This window comes from Castor canadensis, chromosome 12 (genome assembly GCF_047511655.1).
Source record: "Castor canadensis chromosome 12, mCasCan1.hap1v2, whole genome shotgun sequence".
Lineage (NCBI taxonomy): Eukaryota > Metazoa > Chordata > Mammalia > Rodentia > Castoridae > Castor > Castor canadensis.
Genome location: NC_133397.1, coordinates 63,210,999 through 63,228,251, shown reverse-complemented (window position 1 = coordinate 63,228,251; position 17,253 = coordinate 63,210,999). Strand labels below are relative to the sequence as shown.

At 46.3% G+C, this 17,253-nt stretch overlaps 1 protein-coding gene across 4 annotated transcripts in view; it reads left to right on the top strand.

The window, feature by feature from the left end:
* Sfxn5 (sideroflexin 5) overlaps window positions 1-17,253 on the top strand; it is a 108,271-nt gene that overhangs the window by 24,599 nt on the left and 66,419 nt on the right. For all 4 annotated transcript variants that reach the window (XM_074049972.1, XM_074049971.1, XM_074049969.1 and 1 more), the window contains exons 4-6: window positions 12,966-12,992; window positions 13,541-13,595; window positions 15,477-15,502. In XM_074049972.1, the coding sequence (XP_073906073.1) occupies window positions 12,966-12,992; window positions 13,541-13,595; window positions 15,477-15,502 (108 nt within the window). The remainder of the gene's footprint in view (window positions 1-12,965; window positions 12,993-13,540; window positions 13,596-15,476; window positions 15,503-17,253) is intronic.

The following is a 17,253-nucleotide window of genomic DNA, read 5'->3' as shown; positions in this document are numbered from 1 at the left end:
GGCTGGCCTTGAACTGCGATTCTCTGAATCTCAGCCTCCTAAGTAGCTAGGATTATAGGCATGAGCCACTGGCACCCGGGTATACTGCTATTTCTTAATTATTTCTTTTGCATCGTCTATTACAGCAGATAAGGATTTTGTTCTCTTATTATCCATCCCTATAAATACACTTCTTACTTCTACTCCATCCTGCTCCCAAAATAGTTATCATGGTTTGGGGTCTATAATGCTATTGCAATTATATAAATAACACTTATTGCATCGTCAAGTTGGTTATAGCATGCATGATTATATGTCTTTTCTTTTTCAACTTTCTGTCTTGTCTGGAATTAACAACTGCCTCACTTTTTCCCCCATTGGTAGTTTCCTTTGTTCTGTTGCTAACTCTTACTGCCTTCTCTAGCAACATTTTAATGTTTTCAGTTCTCCTTTTAATTTGAAGGCTCCTGCCTTTCAGTTACACTATTTTTTTCTTGGCATTTTACTTTCTGGAGCCTACCTCCCATCAGTTCCAGGTCTTTCTTTTTCATAGTGGCACAACTCTTCTGTTAGCTCCTTGAAAAGGGCAAATTGGAAGGATGTTTTGAGTCTTTTTATGTCTAAAAAATTGTAATTCTGCACTCAGCCTTAATTGATAGTTTGGGTCAGGAGACAATTCTGGGTTGACAGTCATTTCTCTTCAGAATATTAAAGACTTATTGCCCTAATATTTTCTTATTTCTAACATATCTATTGAAAAATCTGATGCTGTTTCATTCCGGATTCTTTGTCTGGTTTCTTTGGGGATTTATGATCTTCTCTTTAAAAATTTATTTCTGAAATTCCCCAAGGCCATCTCTTTAAAAAAAATTTTTTTTTTTGATTCTTGGTGACCCCTTTATATCCAAAGGCTCCTATCTTTCAGTTCTAGCAAAAATTTTTACACTGTTTCTTTTTTTTTTTGTGTTACTGGGACTTAAACTCAGGACCTACACCTTGAACCACTTCACCAGTCCCCCGGCCTTTTTTGTGGTGGGTGTTTTTGAGATAGGGTCTCATGAACTATTTGCCCAAGCTGGCTTCGAATTGCAATCTTCCTGATCTCTGCTTCCAGAGTGTTAGCATTACAGGCATGAGCCACTGGTGCCTGGCTACACTGTTTCTTTGATGATTTTTTCTTATTTTGAGCTCCTATTCATCAAATACTGGATATCTTAGGCCGATACTTAAGTTTTCTCATATTTTTGCTCTTCTGGATATCTTAGGCTGACATTCATGTTTTCTTATCTTTTTTTTTTTTCTCTGACTCATCACTATAGGCCAGATACAGGGATAGGGATAGGGACTGGAGACGGAACAAGGAAGAAGCTGGATGAGGTTCTTGCCTGCAGACCCCCTCCTCCCCACTGAAACAATGGCAGTGAAGATACATGATACTGTAGGGGAGCAGTGGAAGCAATAACCTACCTGGACTTGGGGTGTCTAGAAGGATTTTTTTCACCTGAGATCTGAGAGAAAAGAGGCTATAAGGAGGGGCTCAGGGCAGGAGTGGTCCAGGCAAAGTGTGTCAGCAGCCAAGAGAACAAGCCCTGCAGAGGAAGTGAAGGAGGCAGATGGTAGCACAGCAAGGTGAAGGGAGGGCAAATTAAGAGTGGACGCAGCACATTCACCAGATACCCTTGTGCAGGGCTCAGGGAGCCATGAGACGCCTTGCAATGCAGCATCATGCAGGGTGCATCCATCCTAAGGCATTTACACTATGGGCAGGGAGAGCAGGCTGCAGTCCCCAGCAATGGCACTTCTCTCTGACCCTGGGCCCTGAAGAACCTGGTGACTGTACCTGAACCTACAGCCCTCTCTAACCTGAAAGAGTACTCACATCTGTAAATGTTCTGCTGCCATCAGTGATGGGTCTACCCCCAAACCCTTCCTGGCTCTGTGTCTCCAAGCCCAAGCTCCCTTCTGCCCCATCTTGCTTGCTAGGCAGGTGCTCTACTTCTTGAGTCACACTCTTAGCTCTTTTTGCTTTAATTATTTTTCAGATAGAGTCTCATACTTTTTGTCTAGGCCAGCCTCAGACTGAGATCCTCCTACATATGCCTCCCTTGTACCTGAGATTACAGGTTTGCCCCTGTCATACCTGGCTTGTTTGCTGAGATGTGGTTTTGCTGACTTTTTGCTAGGACTAACCTTGAACCATGATTCCCCCAATAGCTGCCTCTTGAGTAGTTGGGATTACAGGTGTGAGCTATGGCACCGAGGGTCCTCTGCCCCATTCCTGCTGAGCTTGGCCTCTTGGAACCTCTTTCTGCTCCCAGAGTAGAGAGAACAAAGCCACATTTCCCCTCTTTGCTCCCTTCAGCAGCTTAAAGTTGCCTGTCCTGTTTCCTGGACCTCCTTTCTTTTCTATTCTGAAAGCCCTCATGTGCCTCCTGGGAGCAGGGGAGGAGGGACACTGGAAGGCAGCTGGCATTGGCTCCCTATTCTGGCATGCAGTGATGCCTGCAGGGTCCATCTGGTGGCTGGGTAGCACAGTGCTTGAGGTGTGAGCCTGCTGCTCTGCCCTGGAAGCAGCTCCTTCCCACCCCAGAGCACTAGGGATTGGGCTCTGCGTGGCTGTCACAGTGCCTCCCTCCCTGGGTGTCAATCAGCAAGGCCACACTCCTGGCCTTCACAACAGTGGAAGAGAGGGGACAGCTATGAGGTGTCAGCTTCAGGCTTGGGGAAGCCTCAGCCGCCTGGAATTAAGGACAGCCCAGTTCCTGGCTCAGGTTGACCCTGCTCAAGGGTCATATCTGTGCCATCCAAAGGGGACCAGGATAGTTCTTGGTATTAAAGTGGACAAGTGACCTCCTCTGCATTCTTTTGCAGATATGTGGGTCAGAATCCTGTGGCTTGTCCCGATGCTTGTGGTCTGTCTTGATGCCATGGGCAGTAATTGGTACTTGCATGCACTCTTTTTCTACTAGTTGGTCATCTTAGCTGCTCTCTGGTGGCAACCTCTCACTAGTGGGTGCACACAGACAGGTGTATCAACAGGGGCCTTGCTTTGGTCTTCTGTTTGTGGGCAGGTGGTATCTCCTCCAGAGACTGCTGTCTTGTTAAATGGTTGCTAGTCCCAAAGATAAAATAAAAATAAGTATAAGTGATCCTTTGGTAGAAATTTGATGTGCTTAAAACAACAAAGGCACAGTTGAACAAAAATATGGTTGTAGGCACAGCCAGCAGTCTCTGGAGGTTGACTCTGACTTGCACATGCTGGGCTTTATGGGTTGTTTGGCATGGATGGAGGTGGGTGGCATTAAGAGGGAAGACTTCTACCCATGGTGAGCCAGCACTCAGCATTCTTATCAAGTACCAAGCACTGCACTAAGTACTAGCACATTACATTTCATCTCAATTAATCTTCGTAGATATCTCTTTGGTAGGTACCTATATCAAACCCATTTTGTAAGCAAGAAAACTGAGGTTCAGAAAGGTCACATAGGCAGTATATGGTGGGATAGGAAACTGACACTGGGCTTGTCAGAGCCAGGGACAGTCCCTGTAAGTCCCAGACAAAAGCTGAGAAGCAGAATGGAGTAGGGAGACATATGGCGAGACAGACAGAGATAGAGACCAAGATGAAGGGACAGAGATGAGATGACAAGGTGAGATGACTCACTGAGCTGAGCTGAGCTGAGCTGAGGGGAAGTTGGGAAGTTACAGGGTAGATTGAGAAAGTTTTTGAAAACCAGGTAGAGCAGTGGATGTGTCCTGGGCAGCAAGAGGAAGCTACTGAAAGCTCTTGAGCAAGAGAGTAGTGTGGAAGTGGTATTGTGCTAGATCAGCCTGGTGGCAGTGCTGGGGTGGACTGGGAGGGGGAAGAACTGTTACAGAAACTAGCCCGGAAGCTACTGGAGTAATTGGAGTGCTATGAGCAGGTCTCTGGGGATGATGTAGGCTCCTGTTCCATATTCCCTAGAGGTGGGGACTAGCCACCCTGTACCAGATGCCTACCGCAGCCCAACACAGCAGCAGCTCAGAGCCCTCATGCAGGGTGGATCTCTGTCTACCAGCAAGGAGAAAGGGCAGTGGGGGGTGTAAGAGATCCTGCAGGTCTCCTCCTCTGTCAGAGAGAAAATGGACTCAGCTGTGTTTGGAATCTGCTGAAAACAGCAGAGCAAATGCCAGAGGCTTAAAAGTACTTACACCCCAAATCTTCAGTGTGTGTCAGCATGGCATGTTGATCAGAAGCTGTCTGCACCCGGAGAGTCTGGCAGACCCCTAATCCCCTGGCCTCAGACTCTGGGGAGCTCCCGTTAGCACAGATCAGGCCTGCTCCATTAGCTGAAGCACATGTGTGAGGCGCCAGCAGTGTGCTGATGCTATACACACAACTCCGGCTGGGTCCCTGGGGTGGCCTCCCACATGGTCTCTCCACTGTATTTGGGCCCCTTCATTCATCCCAGCTAAGGGTGTCTCAGCCTCCTCACTGTTGGCATTTGGAGCCCAGTATTTGGTGTGGGGCTGTCATGTACCCGGTAGGATGTTTAGTTGCATCTCTGACTTCTACCCTCTAGCTGCCAGTTACAAACCCTTCCCAGGCATGACAACCAAAATGTTTCTCAGTTTGCCAAGTGCACCCTAACCACCCCTAGATGAGAACTACTGCTTTACTAGGAACTCTGTAGTGTCTCCTGTTTCTACTCAGAGTAAAAGCTACAGCCTTGACATGGCCTGCAAGTCCTTATTCCTCTCTGACCATGTCTCCCATTTCTTTCCCGTAGTCAGTCCACTCCAGTCACACTGGCCTCCCTCCTGTCCTTCAAACATGCCAGACAGGCCTACTTCTGCCTTATGCCCTTTGCACTGACTGCTCTGTCTGCCAGAACAACCTATCGCCAAATATCTGCAGGGCTCACTGCCTCTTTCTGTGTCACCTCTGAGATTCACCCTAACTACCTCGCTGCTGTAACTCCTGTCCTCCACACACTCCCTATCCTCTTACCCTGTCCTACTTTTCCTGTGTGCAGAATTTATCCTTCTCACATATCAGAGAATTTCCCCCGCGTATTATTTCATTGCCTGTTGTCTATCTCCCTCCCAGCCAATAATCACCACAGAAGCCGAACTCTTTGTTCATTTTCCCCACTGAGGTATCTTTTTACTACCTAGAGGAGAGTTTAACACATAGGAAGATGTTCAGTCAATATTTGTTCACCAAATAAATGAATTGTTAATTTTCACAATAAATATTCATAACCTCATATCTCAGGTGAGGAAGTAGAAGCTTAGAAAGATTAAGGAAATTGCCCCAAATATCATGGCCAGCAACTGGGAGATTTAGAATTCAAACCTGAGTTCGGCTGCAGGGTCTGACCCTCTCTCTTTGTGGACAAGGAAGTCACAACTGTTGTGTGCTATGTTTCAGATGCTGGCAGAGGTTCCTTCTCCTTTCCTGTTTCTATAGAATTCGGAGGTACCTTCACCCCACAGGGACTTGTATAGGTACATATTACCGGCGTTACCATGGCAACAAAACTAATGGGAAGAATGTAATACATAAATGAGGAAGTTTTTTGTTTGTTTGGTGGAGGCCTCCTTTGCCTTACAGAAGGATCCCCTTCAGGCTCTGTTTAATTACCTTCTGGAGGTTGTTTTAAATAGGCTCTGTCATTGCTGCCTGAGGAGGTTTGGAGAAGCAGTTTGGAAGGAGGCAGACTGGGGGCAGGGTCTGGGCATGTGCTCTCCCCCTGGGTGCTGGGGTGGCTCCTGCCTCCTGGAGGCAGGTGGGACCCACTCCTGCCCTTGTCTCAGGTTCAGAGGGCAACTCAGCTGAGATGCTGGCCACTTCTCAAATCAGTGAACTGTATTATTTCAGTCACCTAGCTGGCTTTCCCACACTGCCCTTTGTCTCCATTTTCTAAGATGGGAAATCAAGCAGAGTCCAAAGTGTCTTATCCATGCTGGTTTATTGCCAGAAACTCCAAAGGGGTCAGGTTACACATTTTCATGTTCAGCCTGGAACAGAGAGAGTGAGGCTGAGACCAGATGAATAAGGTCACTACTAGGAACTACAGTTTGAAGTCAAGATGCTTCAATGGGCTGCCAGCAGGATGTGGAGGGCTCCCTGGCCTCGGGATGGTCCAGTCACTGCATCTGAGTTATCTTCCAATGCAAGGCATTACACCCCAGGATGGGCCTCCCCTGTGACCTGATAGCAGGCTGGACTTCAAACTAGCAAACAACTTTGAGTTTATGGGCAGTACCTGCTGCCACTTCTGCACCCAGCATTTATTTAACTTGTGGGTCTAGCAGGTCACAGGAAAAGCCCAGATCCAGAGAGTTAGACCTGACTCCTTTAGCTGGTCTCCCTATAAACTGGGCCTGGTATAGTGGACTATTGGACAGGAAGGGGCCCTGGAGAGTTCTCCTTCCCCTCCTCCTGCCTAATCAGTTTTTAAAGCTATGCATGTCTAAGGTGTGAGGGAACTTGTGCAGGAAGATCAGGCAATTTAATCAGGCAATTTAGTGACTGAACCAGGGCCAAAGTGTGTGACCCTGACTGTTGTTACTGCAGTCTTGGAGATGGGATAAGTCCAAATAAAATCAGATCATACTGAGAATATTTGTGGAAAATGGAGATATCCCTCCCACATCCCTCCAACCCTCCTGAGTCTGACACACTGCCAGGTGCCGTAAACAGAGCCTCATCTTGTCCCCATCCCTTTCTCTTCCCAGGAAAGTTTTTCCAATATTATGGGAGGCAGTTTTATGTCACCCCAAAGGGGTTAATTAGAGTTATCCTAGTTGCTGTAACAAAAAGAACCCCCGCCCAAAACACAGAAGTTTCTCTTGTCAGCAGTGTGAATTCCAGGTGGGCAAGTGACTACTCCACAGGATCCTTCAGGTATCCAGTCCCCGTCCATCTTGCTTCTCTACCATCTCCTTTCTGCATGACTGAGGCTGGGCTGTAACCACATCCTTAAGCTGGCTGGCAGGAGAGAACACAAAGCCTGGAGGGGAGGTACTGGAATTGAAAGGCACATCTCACTTCCTCTCTAAGGTCACTGGGGGCTCAGTCAGCTAGCCTGGGAAATGTAAACTATGGGTCAACTACCTTTCAGCTACCATAGAGTATATAGATTTTGTTGGGCAGTTAATGTTCTGTGCCACAGGGGTCAATAAAGGACTTAAATGTCATGCACTCTATTTTTATAGTGATTACCTCTATTTTATTTCTTTAATTTATTTATAGTACATGAGCCCAGGGCAAGTACTCTATCACTGAGATACACCCCTAGCCCTACCTATAATTTTTAACATTTTTAGAAGGCAATAAATAACAAGATGCAGAATTCTAGAGGTATAAAAAAACCCCAGAGAATAGAAAAAGAAGTCTCCTTTCCTGACCCCCCCAATTGCCCACTTTTCCTCCCTAGAGAGACCATCATTTCTTCTGTATTGTGCTAAATATGTCTGCATCATTTTCCTTTTTTCTTTAAATGCTCATGATATAATAGTGATAACTCCAGTCAAATTCACTGGAGTACAGTTTATAACCACTCTGATAAAAGATATGACAGTCACCACAAAAAACCACACAAATATTATATAACTCCACTCCTATGAGCTAGCTAGTATAGTCAAATTTATAGAGGCCCAAAGTAGAGCAGTGCTTGCTGGGAGGACTGAGGACTTGTGTTTAGTGGGTATGGTGTTTCTTTTGGGGAAGATGAAAAAGTGGAGAAGGATGGTGGTAGTGATGGTTGCATAACAGTGTGTGTGTACTTAATTCCACCAAGCTGTACATTTAAACATGGTAAATTTTATTTTTTTGTTATGTATATTTTACCATGATAAAAAAAAAGATGGGAAATAGTCAAAAGTCCAATAGGGGAGGGTTGTTTTATTTTTATTAACTTGTTTTGCAGTGCTGGGGATTGAACCCATGGCTTTGTGCATGTTAGGCAGGTATCACTAAGCGACATCCTCAGCCCAACACAGTTTATAATATTCACACTCAAGGTTTCCATTAAGGACAGGCCACTAGCTCTCTATAATGCTAATATGGAAAAATACCAAATATATGACATGCCCAAGTTGCAGAACAGCGTGTAGTGCGTTACAGCATTTAGAGAAAAGTGTATGTCGTAGTTAAGAGTGGACATGCAACCAGACTCCTTGGGCTCAAATCCTTGCTCTGGGACTTTGGACAAGTCATTTAACCTTTCTGTGCCTTAGTTTCCGCACCTGTGAAATGGAAGATACAGTAGTCCCAACCTCCTAGGGTGTCCAGGAGACTAAATAAGAGTTATAAGGCCTTTTTAGAAGAGTGTCTAATTCAGAGCATGTGTTCATTAAATAGGTTAACTTTTTTTTTTTTTTTTTTGGCAGCACTGAAGTTTGAACTCAGGTCCTCATGCTTGCTAGGCAGGCTGTCTTACTGCTTGAGCCACTCCATCAGCGAAAATGGGAATGAATGAATGAGAAAGAATGGAGGAGTCAGGGGTCATGAACTATAGCTTAGGCCCTACCTCTGAGAGCTTGGACAGGGCTCTTAGCATTGATTTTCTCATTTGTCCCGAGGAACAAGCTTCCAAGTGTGAGAATCAGGTAGTTTCATGAGGGGGATAGTGCTCGGCCAAATAGAACAGCATGGAGTTGTCATGGAAGGCTTTATTACTGCTTTTATCTGTGGCAGTGGCACTGTGTGGATCTGGGCAGTGTCACTTGTGGGCAGGGAAACCTGTCTATGGGCTCTGGGCCCCCAGCCTCCTGAGGGCAGTGTCACTTGTGGGCAGGGAAACCTGTCTATGGACTCTGGGCCCCCAGCCTCCTGAAGGCCTTCCTGCCACTTCCGCTTCTGCTCTCCTGCCTTTGTGACTGATCTGCCCTATACCCCACCACTGCCCCGGGTACATGTAGAGGAGGCTGTCCTTGCCTCTGAGGGGCATAGTGCAGCCCTGGCTTCCCAGTGTGGTGCTGTTTGGCCTGTCACTGGTGGGAGGGGAGACTCAAGGCATTGACTGGGAGCATATGCTGCCAGATGCTCTGGGACCCCTGGAGATGCCAGTCAGTCCCTTCTCTTGAGCCTCAGGCCTGGCAGTCACCTTGACTGATTTCAGACATTGGTCCACTCCTGGAAGGACCCCGTCTAGCAGCCACAAGAACTGGGGCTCTACCTCCATCCTGCCACCAGATACTTGGGGCCCTGACTGAGCCACCTAATATCTCTGAGATGAGTTATCCTGTGACAGTCTGCCCTCTTCACAGGAATGCTGGCGGTAATACAATAGGGATGAAGTTGCCGTGGAAGATGATTACATCCTTTAGAAAATATGTTCATTTGAATTGTTTTCCCTCTATTTTAGGCAACCATACTGAGTATGCTTTCTGAGTCCATCTCTTTACGTAGGCATATCTCATTTAACCCTCTGTAGGAGTCAGATTAAGCCAAGTGCTGTAACAAACAAGCCCCAGATTTCAGAGACTCATGGAAGTAAGGGTTATTTCTCGATCATGTCTGACTCCAGTGCATCTTGGGAACTTGGCACAAGCTATTGTTAGGGGATCAGGTTCTTTTCACTTCATGACTCTTGAGCTTCCATGTCTTCTGCTGGGTCTTCAGTGGCAGAGTTTGGAGTCAGGCAAAATGATGATCACCATTTCCACCCATAGTCTACTAGCTAGCACCCAGTCCAGGAGCCCACTGGTGTGCTGCAGGGGAACACAAATCTCTGTATTTTCCCAGCCCCTACAGCAATCCATTGCACTGATGGAAAAACCAAGGCACAGAGGCAAGGTAGTTTTCCCAGGGCTGTGCATGCAGTAAGAGGTAGAGGTGGGGTTTGTCTTTTTCAGTACATCCTATTTCTCTTTCATGTCTTACTCTCTGAAGGTACTGTACTGTTTTAAAGTTCTCTTTAGTTCCTGCATTGTCTCATTTCCTTGGAATTTTTTTTTCTATGTATGTGCATGTATGCTCATTGAGCAAGGATTTGTTTGTTTGTTTGTTTGTTTTGGTTCTATTTTCTTGAGATAGAGTCTCACTATATATCCCAGGCTGGCCTTTAACTCATGATCCTCCTACCTCAGCCTCCCAAGTACTGGGACTACAGTTATGTACCATAGTGTCTTGTTAACTTTTTGCCTGGGCTGGCTGTGAACTGTGATCCTCCCACCTCTGCCTTCCTAGTAGCTTGGATTATGGGTGTGCAATGCCATGTCTGGCCCAAGGTGTTTTTTTTTTTTAATTCAATATTTAATATTCTACTTCCTTGGCCAAGGGGACCCTTGTGGGTCAAGTGCAGACCCAGAGCTCTGCTTGTCCTACTCTATCCTCCCTGCATCCAGCCCTCTGCTGGGAATGGAGGGTAGTCAATGAGACGGTGGTTTATAGGATTATTTGAGAAGGGGCTCTAGGCCCTTAGCATGTGCACCACTGTCCACTGGTCTTCACTTATACACAACATGAATTCAAAGAAAGTCGAGATAGCAGTCACATGGCCTGGGATGCAGCTCAGTGGTAAAGCCCTTGCCTACCATGCACAAGACCCAGGGTTTCATCTCAAGCACTGCAAAACAAACAAATGACAGTAATTGTAACAGGGCCTCCTTTTCAGCAACATTGGTGGTTTGCCCTTGTGATCCTCTTTGTGGTCATTCCTCTGGGAGACTTTCTGTTTTCCCAGAGGAGGGAGTCTCCATCTTCCTGTCTTCTGTGTCTTGGGGGGACTCCTGTGGAGACCCATGTGCAAGAGTGGGCCCCCTCTCCATGGGGGCACGAGATGCACTCTGCTACTTCTGCACCACTGCTGGCCATTCCTCATCAGCTTTCTACCTCCCAAATTGCACGAAGTCTCTCCCTGCTGCCAGGTTCCTCTTCCCTGGGAAGTAGGGGGTTCAGCTGGTTTATTCCTTTGCTGAACTTTTACTGAGAGTTTGGGGGAAGAGGAGAGAAACACATCGCTCCACCATGATTGGCCAGAAGTCAATTGAGTCTTGGGAATATAATTATCTTAGATGCTATTCATTTACCAAACACTTACTGACCACCTACTCTGTGCCAGGTGCTGTGGGAGGTAGCCAGAGAGGGTGCTGAAAGGCAAGTTCCTGCCTCCCTGAGGTGGGACTATGAATCCAGATCCAGAGGTGAGAAGACCCAGAAATGAAAGAATGAAGTGGAGGTGTGATGTCAGGAGGCTGTGCCAGGACCTGGGGTTGCACCTGGGACAGAGCCTGGCCTTGCAGATGTACTTCAGGAAGGCAGTCTTTTTTTCCTTTTGGCAGCACTGGGGGTTGATCTCAGGGACTTGAGTCTCGCCTCCAGCCCTTTATGCTTTGGTTATTTTTGAGATAGGGTCTCACTTTATGCCCGGCCAACCTGGACTACATTCCTTCTATTTGTGCTTTCCTGCATAACTGGGATGACAGACATGTGCCACTGCACCCAACCTCGGATTGAAATGGGGTCTTGAGAACTTTTTTGCCCAGGCTGGCCTTGCACTACAATCCTTCCCAAGTAGCTGGAATCTAGCAGTGAGCCACCAGGCTAGCCAGAAAAGCACTTTCTGAGTAGAGAAAAAGACAAGTTTTTCATCATTTTCCCTCCCTTTGCTGTAATGTTCTCACTTACCTTTGTGAAAACAGTGATTCTGCATTTGTTTTTTCTCTCCTCAGTCCCCTCTTTTCCTATTATTATTTTTTGAAAATCTATGGCTTCTAATCTTCCTAATCTGATATAGCAGACAATCAAGTATGTTTGAAATGTATCTAAAATAAACATTAATTAAACTGTGAATTAAGGTTTGAAGGACTCAGCTGTAAAATGTAACAACTTTAATGTATCAATTTCATAACTTCTATTTTTACTGCCCAGTAGCCTTCTTAGCTGCTGCAGTTTAATTTCTATTCCTGATGACCAATGTTGCCATATAAATGAAGCATAGCAAATAATTTACTGTAAAACCTTCAACATAAGTTGCTGGTAGCCTCTGCCTTCCAGCCCCATACCTTTCTTTCTCTATGAAAACATGCACTGGCCTTTGGTTTGCCCACAATGTCGATTTTTAAATACCACGTTTCCTTGATTCGAAAAGGCCTATGTCTTCACATTTTAACATCTTTAGAATAAAATGAGTCTTTTAATTGATGGAGGTTTTTGGCATTAGGTCACAAGTTTTCATCCTGTGTAGTCTCCCCCTCCCCCACTCCCACCAGGGGGAGGTAACCTTGACACCCTGGTCAGCTTGCCCAGCATTGCTTTGTGGTCAGATTCTGCCAGTTTTCTTTCTTAGGCCACACATGGTAAGGTGTCTTAGGATCAATGGTCTTAGAGTTAATGAAATACAGTATTTATATAACTTAAAGGGATTGGCAGATTGTTCTATTTCACCGGTCTGTCCCCACCCCAGCTGTGCTGGAGTGACAATATCCTCACTTGTTTGAAAGCCACTTTTTTCTCCCTATAACCATCTTATAATAACAATAACGGGAATAATAATATCAACTAAAGCAAGCACTTACAAAACACATAACTATGTGCTGCTGCTGCTCCAATCACCTTTCAGATACCTATCAACACTCCTATGTCAGAGGCATGACTGCTGTCCCTGGTTCACAGATGAAGAGGTAGCACTCTTTAGAGGTAGCAGTGGCAAAGCCAGGAAGCCAGGCAGTCTCTCTCTGAAAAAGTCATGCTAGTGGTTCTGGGAGGCATCTCAAGAATCTTACTTACTTCATTACACCTTAGAATCAACCAGGTTGCTTTTGGAAAATGTGGAAAGAATTCTCCATGCCACTCTAACATGCAGCCAGAGTGTAGAGCCCTGGTTTGTGTGCCACTTGGGATGGGCCTGCCCTTTGATGTCACACCTTCTGGGTGGCTGCCAAGTAGTACGAGCCTCTTATGCTTTTATGGCTGGATCACTTGGTTAGAAATCATAGCTCTGAGACCTTGAACTGATAGGTGCTTTTAATTTTTATTCTTTTCTCTCTTCTAGCTCTGGAGTGCACAGAAAATCAAGCAGGTAATCCAATTTGGGATTCTTTTTCTTTCCTTTCCCATACCTTCCCAAATCTCTCCCTTCCCTGTCCCAGAGATCTAGTGGAAGCCCCTCCTCCCATGGCTATTTGGTACCCAACCTCTCCCCTTCCCTTGTCCCTGGTCACCTCACCTCTTCCTTCGACTCAAGTACCTGAGGGCCTGGGCTTCTGCAGTCTGGAGCTTAGGCCAGGCTGACCTTGCCCTGGGTGCTTTCTTCAGGAAAAGACGGGCTCCATCCACAAAATTCTGATTCTGCTGTGTGCCAGGCAGAAGGAGAGGGTCCCTGCTGCACTCAGCTTTGAGGACTAGTCAGGAAAAGGTGCTGTTCATGGCCCAATTTGCATTTTCTCTTGCCCTGAATGGTAGAAAGAACTGACCAGCCAGAAGGTAACATACAGCCTCTGGCATGTGAGTCATCTGGGAAACCTGTCCTTAACCTCCTTCCTGTCCTAATGCCTCTGTTTGTCCCCTCCTCCCCTTCTTCCTCCTCTCCCCACTGTTACCCTATGCTCTGTTCCCGGCTCTTGCCAGGCTATTCTACACCCGGACACCAATGAAAAGATCTTCATGCCTTTTAGAATGTCAGGTAAGCTGGGACCCTTCTGCCTCTGCTCAGCCTGTGATGCTGACTGTAGTCACAGTTCTAGGAATGGCCCTATGTGCTGGCCTAAGAGGGAACAGCCTGTCACACGAACAGCCACAATCACACCTGCATGTTCATCTTAGCTCTACCATGCAAGATTCTGGTCAGGCTCAGAATCCCCTTTGGTACTTACTTGCCTTTTCTGCCTGAGCAGTTGGGTAGAACGGTGGTCTCCAGGGCAAATCTGGTCCCCTGCCTAGGTCGTACCCCTACCGCCCATTAGGGCTGCTTCATACTTCTGCTATGGGCAAGACCTAACTTCTACAAGCCACTCCTCTTAGACTTGAGTGCCATGTACTCTTTCCTTCTAGGTCACTCACTGCTCCCTGTTCCAGGCTATTGGTCTCCAGATTAGCTCCCTATACTCTGATCTGCTGTATACCCTCTGTTTTGAATGGTTGTGTTGATTTTGCACTACTACACACATGGAGAAGGCAGGATTCCTATTCTGTGGAGACCTTGGGCAGAGGGGGTTACAAGATCCCTGCCCCAGGAAGTCCCCACCCAGTGGTCTCTAGAGGACTATTTCTGTACATCTGGGCCTTATGGCTCAGAAATTACTTGCACAAATACTGGCTGGGGCTGGCGTGGTTATCCTGTCTGTGGTTCTGACAGGTTATAGGTCTTGCCCAGGGTCACCCTGCAGAAGGTCACACTCATACCAATATGCCATCACTTCCTTGCCATTTCTCAGTGCAGTGAAGTATGTCCACCATGAGTCACAAAAGTGACATGGAGGGCTGCTGCATGCTGCTTTGGGAAGACCATACATGGCTGGATGAGTCAGTCAGGGTCCCCACTCTTGAGAACCTGACCTCATGGAGGCTAGAGATTAAACAACCAGGGTATGGAAGGTCACATGATGCCATCTTGCAAACTGGGGCAGTTAGTGTCCCATGGCCCCTGGCTTTGTGAATTGTGAGGCAGCCAAGGCTCCTAGCATCTTAGAGCTGTGACTGTCTTGCTCCCAGTCCCTGCCCCAGGCCTGGCAAGCTCTCACCCAAGCCTAGTTTCTCTTGTAATTCTGAACCTTTTTCAGTCATGCATTCCTCAGAGGCCCTGACCAAACTTGGGACCTCTCCCCAGAGTTGGGGGGGCAATAGAGCCACATCTCCTGTATACACAGTTATGCACACGCAGGGGATGAGAACTATGTTTTAGGTGCAACTAGGATGAGCATGCTCCCTGATGCCCAGTGCCAGCTGACTGCTGCTCCAAGTCAGAGGCTGGGGACAGGAGATCTGCCCACTGACAGGAGTAGGAGCCTTGCTGGGGGCCACAAGTAGTGAGGAGACTGAGCTAGGGCCTGGCTATGCTTCACCCCAGCCTTCTTCTGCTCTACGGAGGCTATGCAATCAGGGCACTAGAGACTTAGGTGTGTGCCTCAGGTGGGTAGGGAATTCTCTTTCCAGGATGGTCATGGTGTCAGGGAAGTACAGAAAGACAGCTGAGCAAGAAATGAGACATTCTGGGGTCTGGGAATGTAATGAATGGGTGCAGAGGCGTTGTACTCTACGGAGATGAAGGCCAGAGCACTGCTGGTGGACCTGGGCCTGGGCAGCCCTGCCTGCAGGGACAGTGGGCCTCTGATTCTGGATGGGAAGAGCTGCCTGGCTAAAGAGGAATGGAGAGAGGGAAGCTGGGGTCACAGGGGAGACCCTTGCTGTAGGGGAAAGTTGCCTGGGGCTGGAGGTGCCTCCTGCCTAACTGTCCTGAGCCTTTTTGCCACAGTCATGAAACAGACCAAGCCAGGAGATTCCTGGGTATCTCAGTTGAGAGACAGATAGGTCATAATACCTGATTCTTTTCTCTCTCCATTCACAGGTTACATTCCTTTCGGAACGCCAATTGTAAGTGTTACCTCCAAAAGATTTTATTCTCTAAAACAAATAATTTGAATGTATAATTTGACATCATCATTCATGAATACTTGACTGAGATACTGAGTTAGCATAACTTCCTAGAAGAGAACTATTGAATAAAATGGCGTCTATCTTTTTTCACTTGCTTCACTTGCTGAGCCTTGTCGTCAAGTCCCTTTAGATGAAGGTCTGCTGACTTACACCAGTGTGGAGCCAGAAAGTGCCTTCGTCCCTGCACATTTCCCACCCCAGAACTGTCAGGGAAAACAGGCAAGGTTTCCAAAGGAATTGGAGAAGTGGGAATATAAGGGCCCCTTCTGAAGAAAGAATTCAAAAGGGGCTTTTGGTGTCTTTTTGTTCAGTTTTGGAATCAGGTTTAGCTCTTTTCATTATTTTCTTGTGTTACCTATTCCACTTTATGAATATGGATAAATCTCAAAAACAGTACTCAGTAAAAAAATGGTAGTGGAGTAGTGATGCTCTCTGATGTCATTTCTATCATGTGTAAAAATAGGCAAAGTGCTTCTATGTATAGTTTATGGGTATAGTTTCTGTGTGTCTGTAAAAGCATTCGTGACAGCAGTGAGCAACAAATTCACTGTACTGTTCACCCTGGGGGAGAGAAGTTGATACAACCTACTGGGAAAATGGGGTTCTTTCTTTGTGTTTGTGCCATTTCATCTTTTACAAAAGACAAAATTTGCTGGGCACCAGTGGCTTGTGCCTCCGATCCTAGCTACCTGGAAAGCTGAAATCAGAAGGATCACTATTCTAGGCAACTCTAAGCAAAAAAAAAAAAATTCTCAAGACCCCATCTCAGTAGGAAAAAGCTGGGCATGGTGGTAAGGGCCTGCCATTCCAGATGTGGCAGGAAGCCAAAAATAGGAGGATCACAGTCCAGGCCAACTTGGGCAAAAAGTAATACCATATTTTCAAAATAACCAGAACAAAAAGGGTTGGAGGTATAGCTCAAGCTTGCCTTGCACAAAGCCTTGAGTTTAAACCTCAGTATCATCCCCCTCAAAAAAAAACGACAAAATTTTCACAAAAATTTGAGGAAATGATAAGATGTAATAACATATGAATGCTCATTATATTAACTTCTAGATTGTCCTGAATGCTTGAAAAATTTCATTTTATACTTACGTATTTTTTAGTTTTAAAAATTGTTGAGATATACCCAAAAGACTGTGACACAGATTACTCCAGAGGCACCTGCACACCCATGTTTATTGCGGCACTATTCACAATAGCCAAGTTATGGAAACAGCCAAGATGCCCCACCACTGACGAATGGATTTAAAAAATGTGGTATCTATCCACAATGGAATTCTATGCAGCCATGAAGAAGAACGAAATGTTATCATTTGCTGGTAAATGGATGGAATTGGAGAACATCATTCTGAGTGAGGTTAGCCTGGCCCAAAAGACCAAAAATCGTATGTTCTCCCTCATATGTGGACATTAGATCAAGGGCAAACACAACAAGGGGTTGGACTTTGAGCACATGATAAAAGCGAGAGCACACAAGGGAGGGGTGAGGATAGGTAAGACACCTAAAAAACTAGCTAGCATTTGTTGCCCTTAACGCAGAGAAACTAAAGCAGATACCTTAAAGCAACTGAGGCCAATAGGAGAAGGGGACCAGGAACTAGAGAAAAAGTGAGATCAAAAAGAATTAACCTAGAAGGTAACACCCACGCACAGGAAATCAATGCGAGTCAATGCCCTGTATAGCT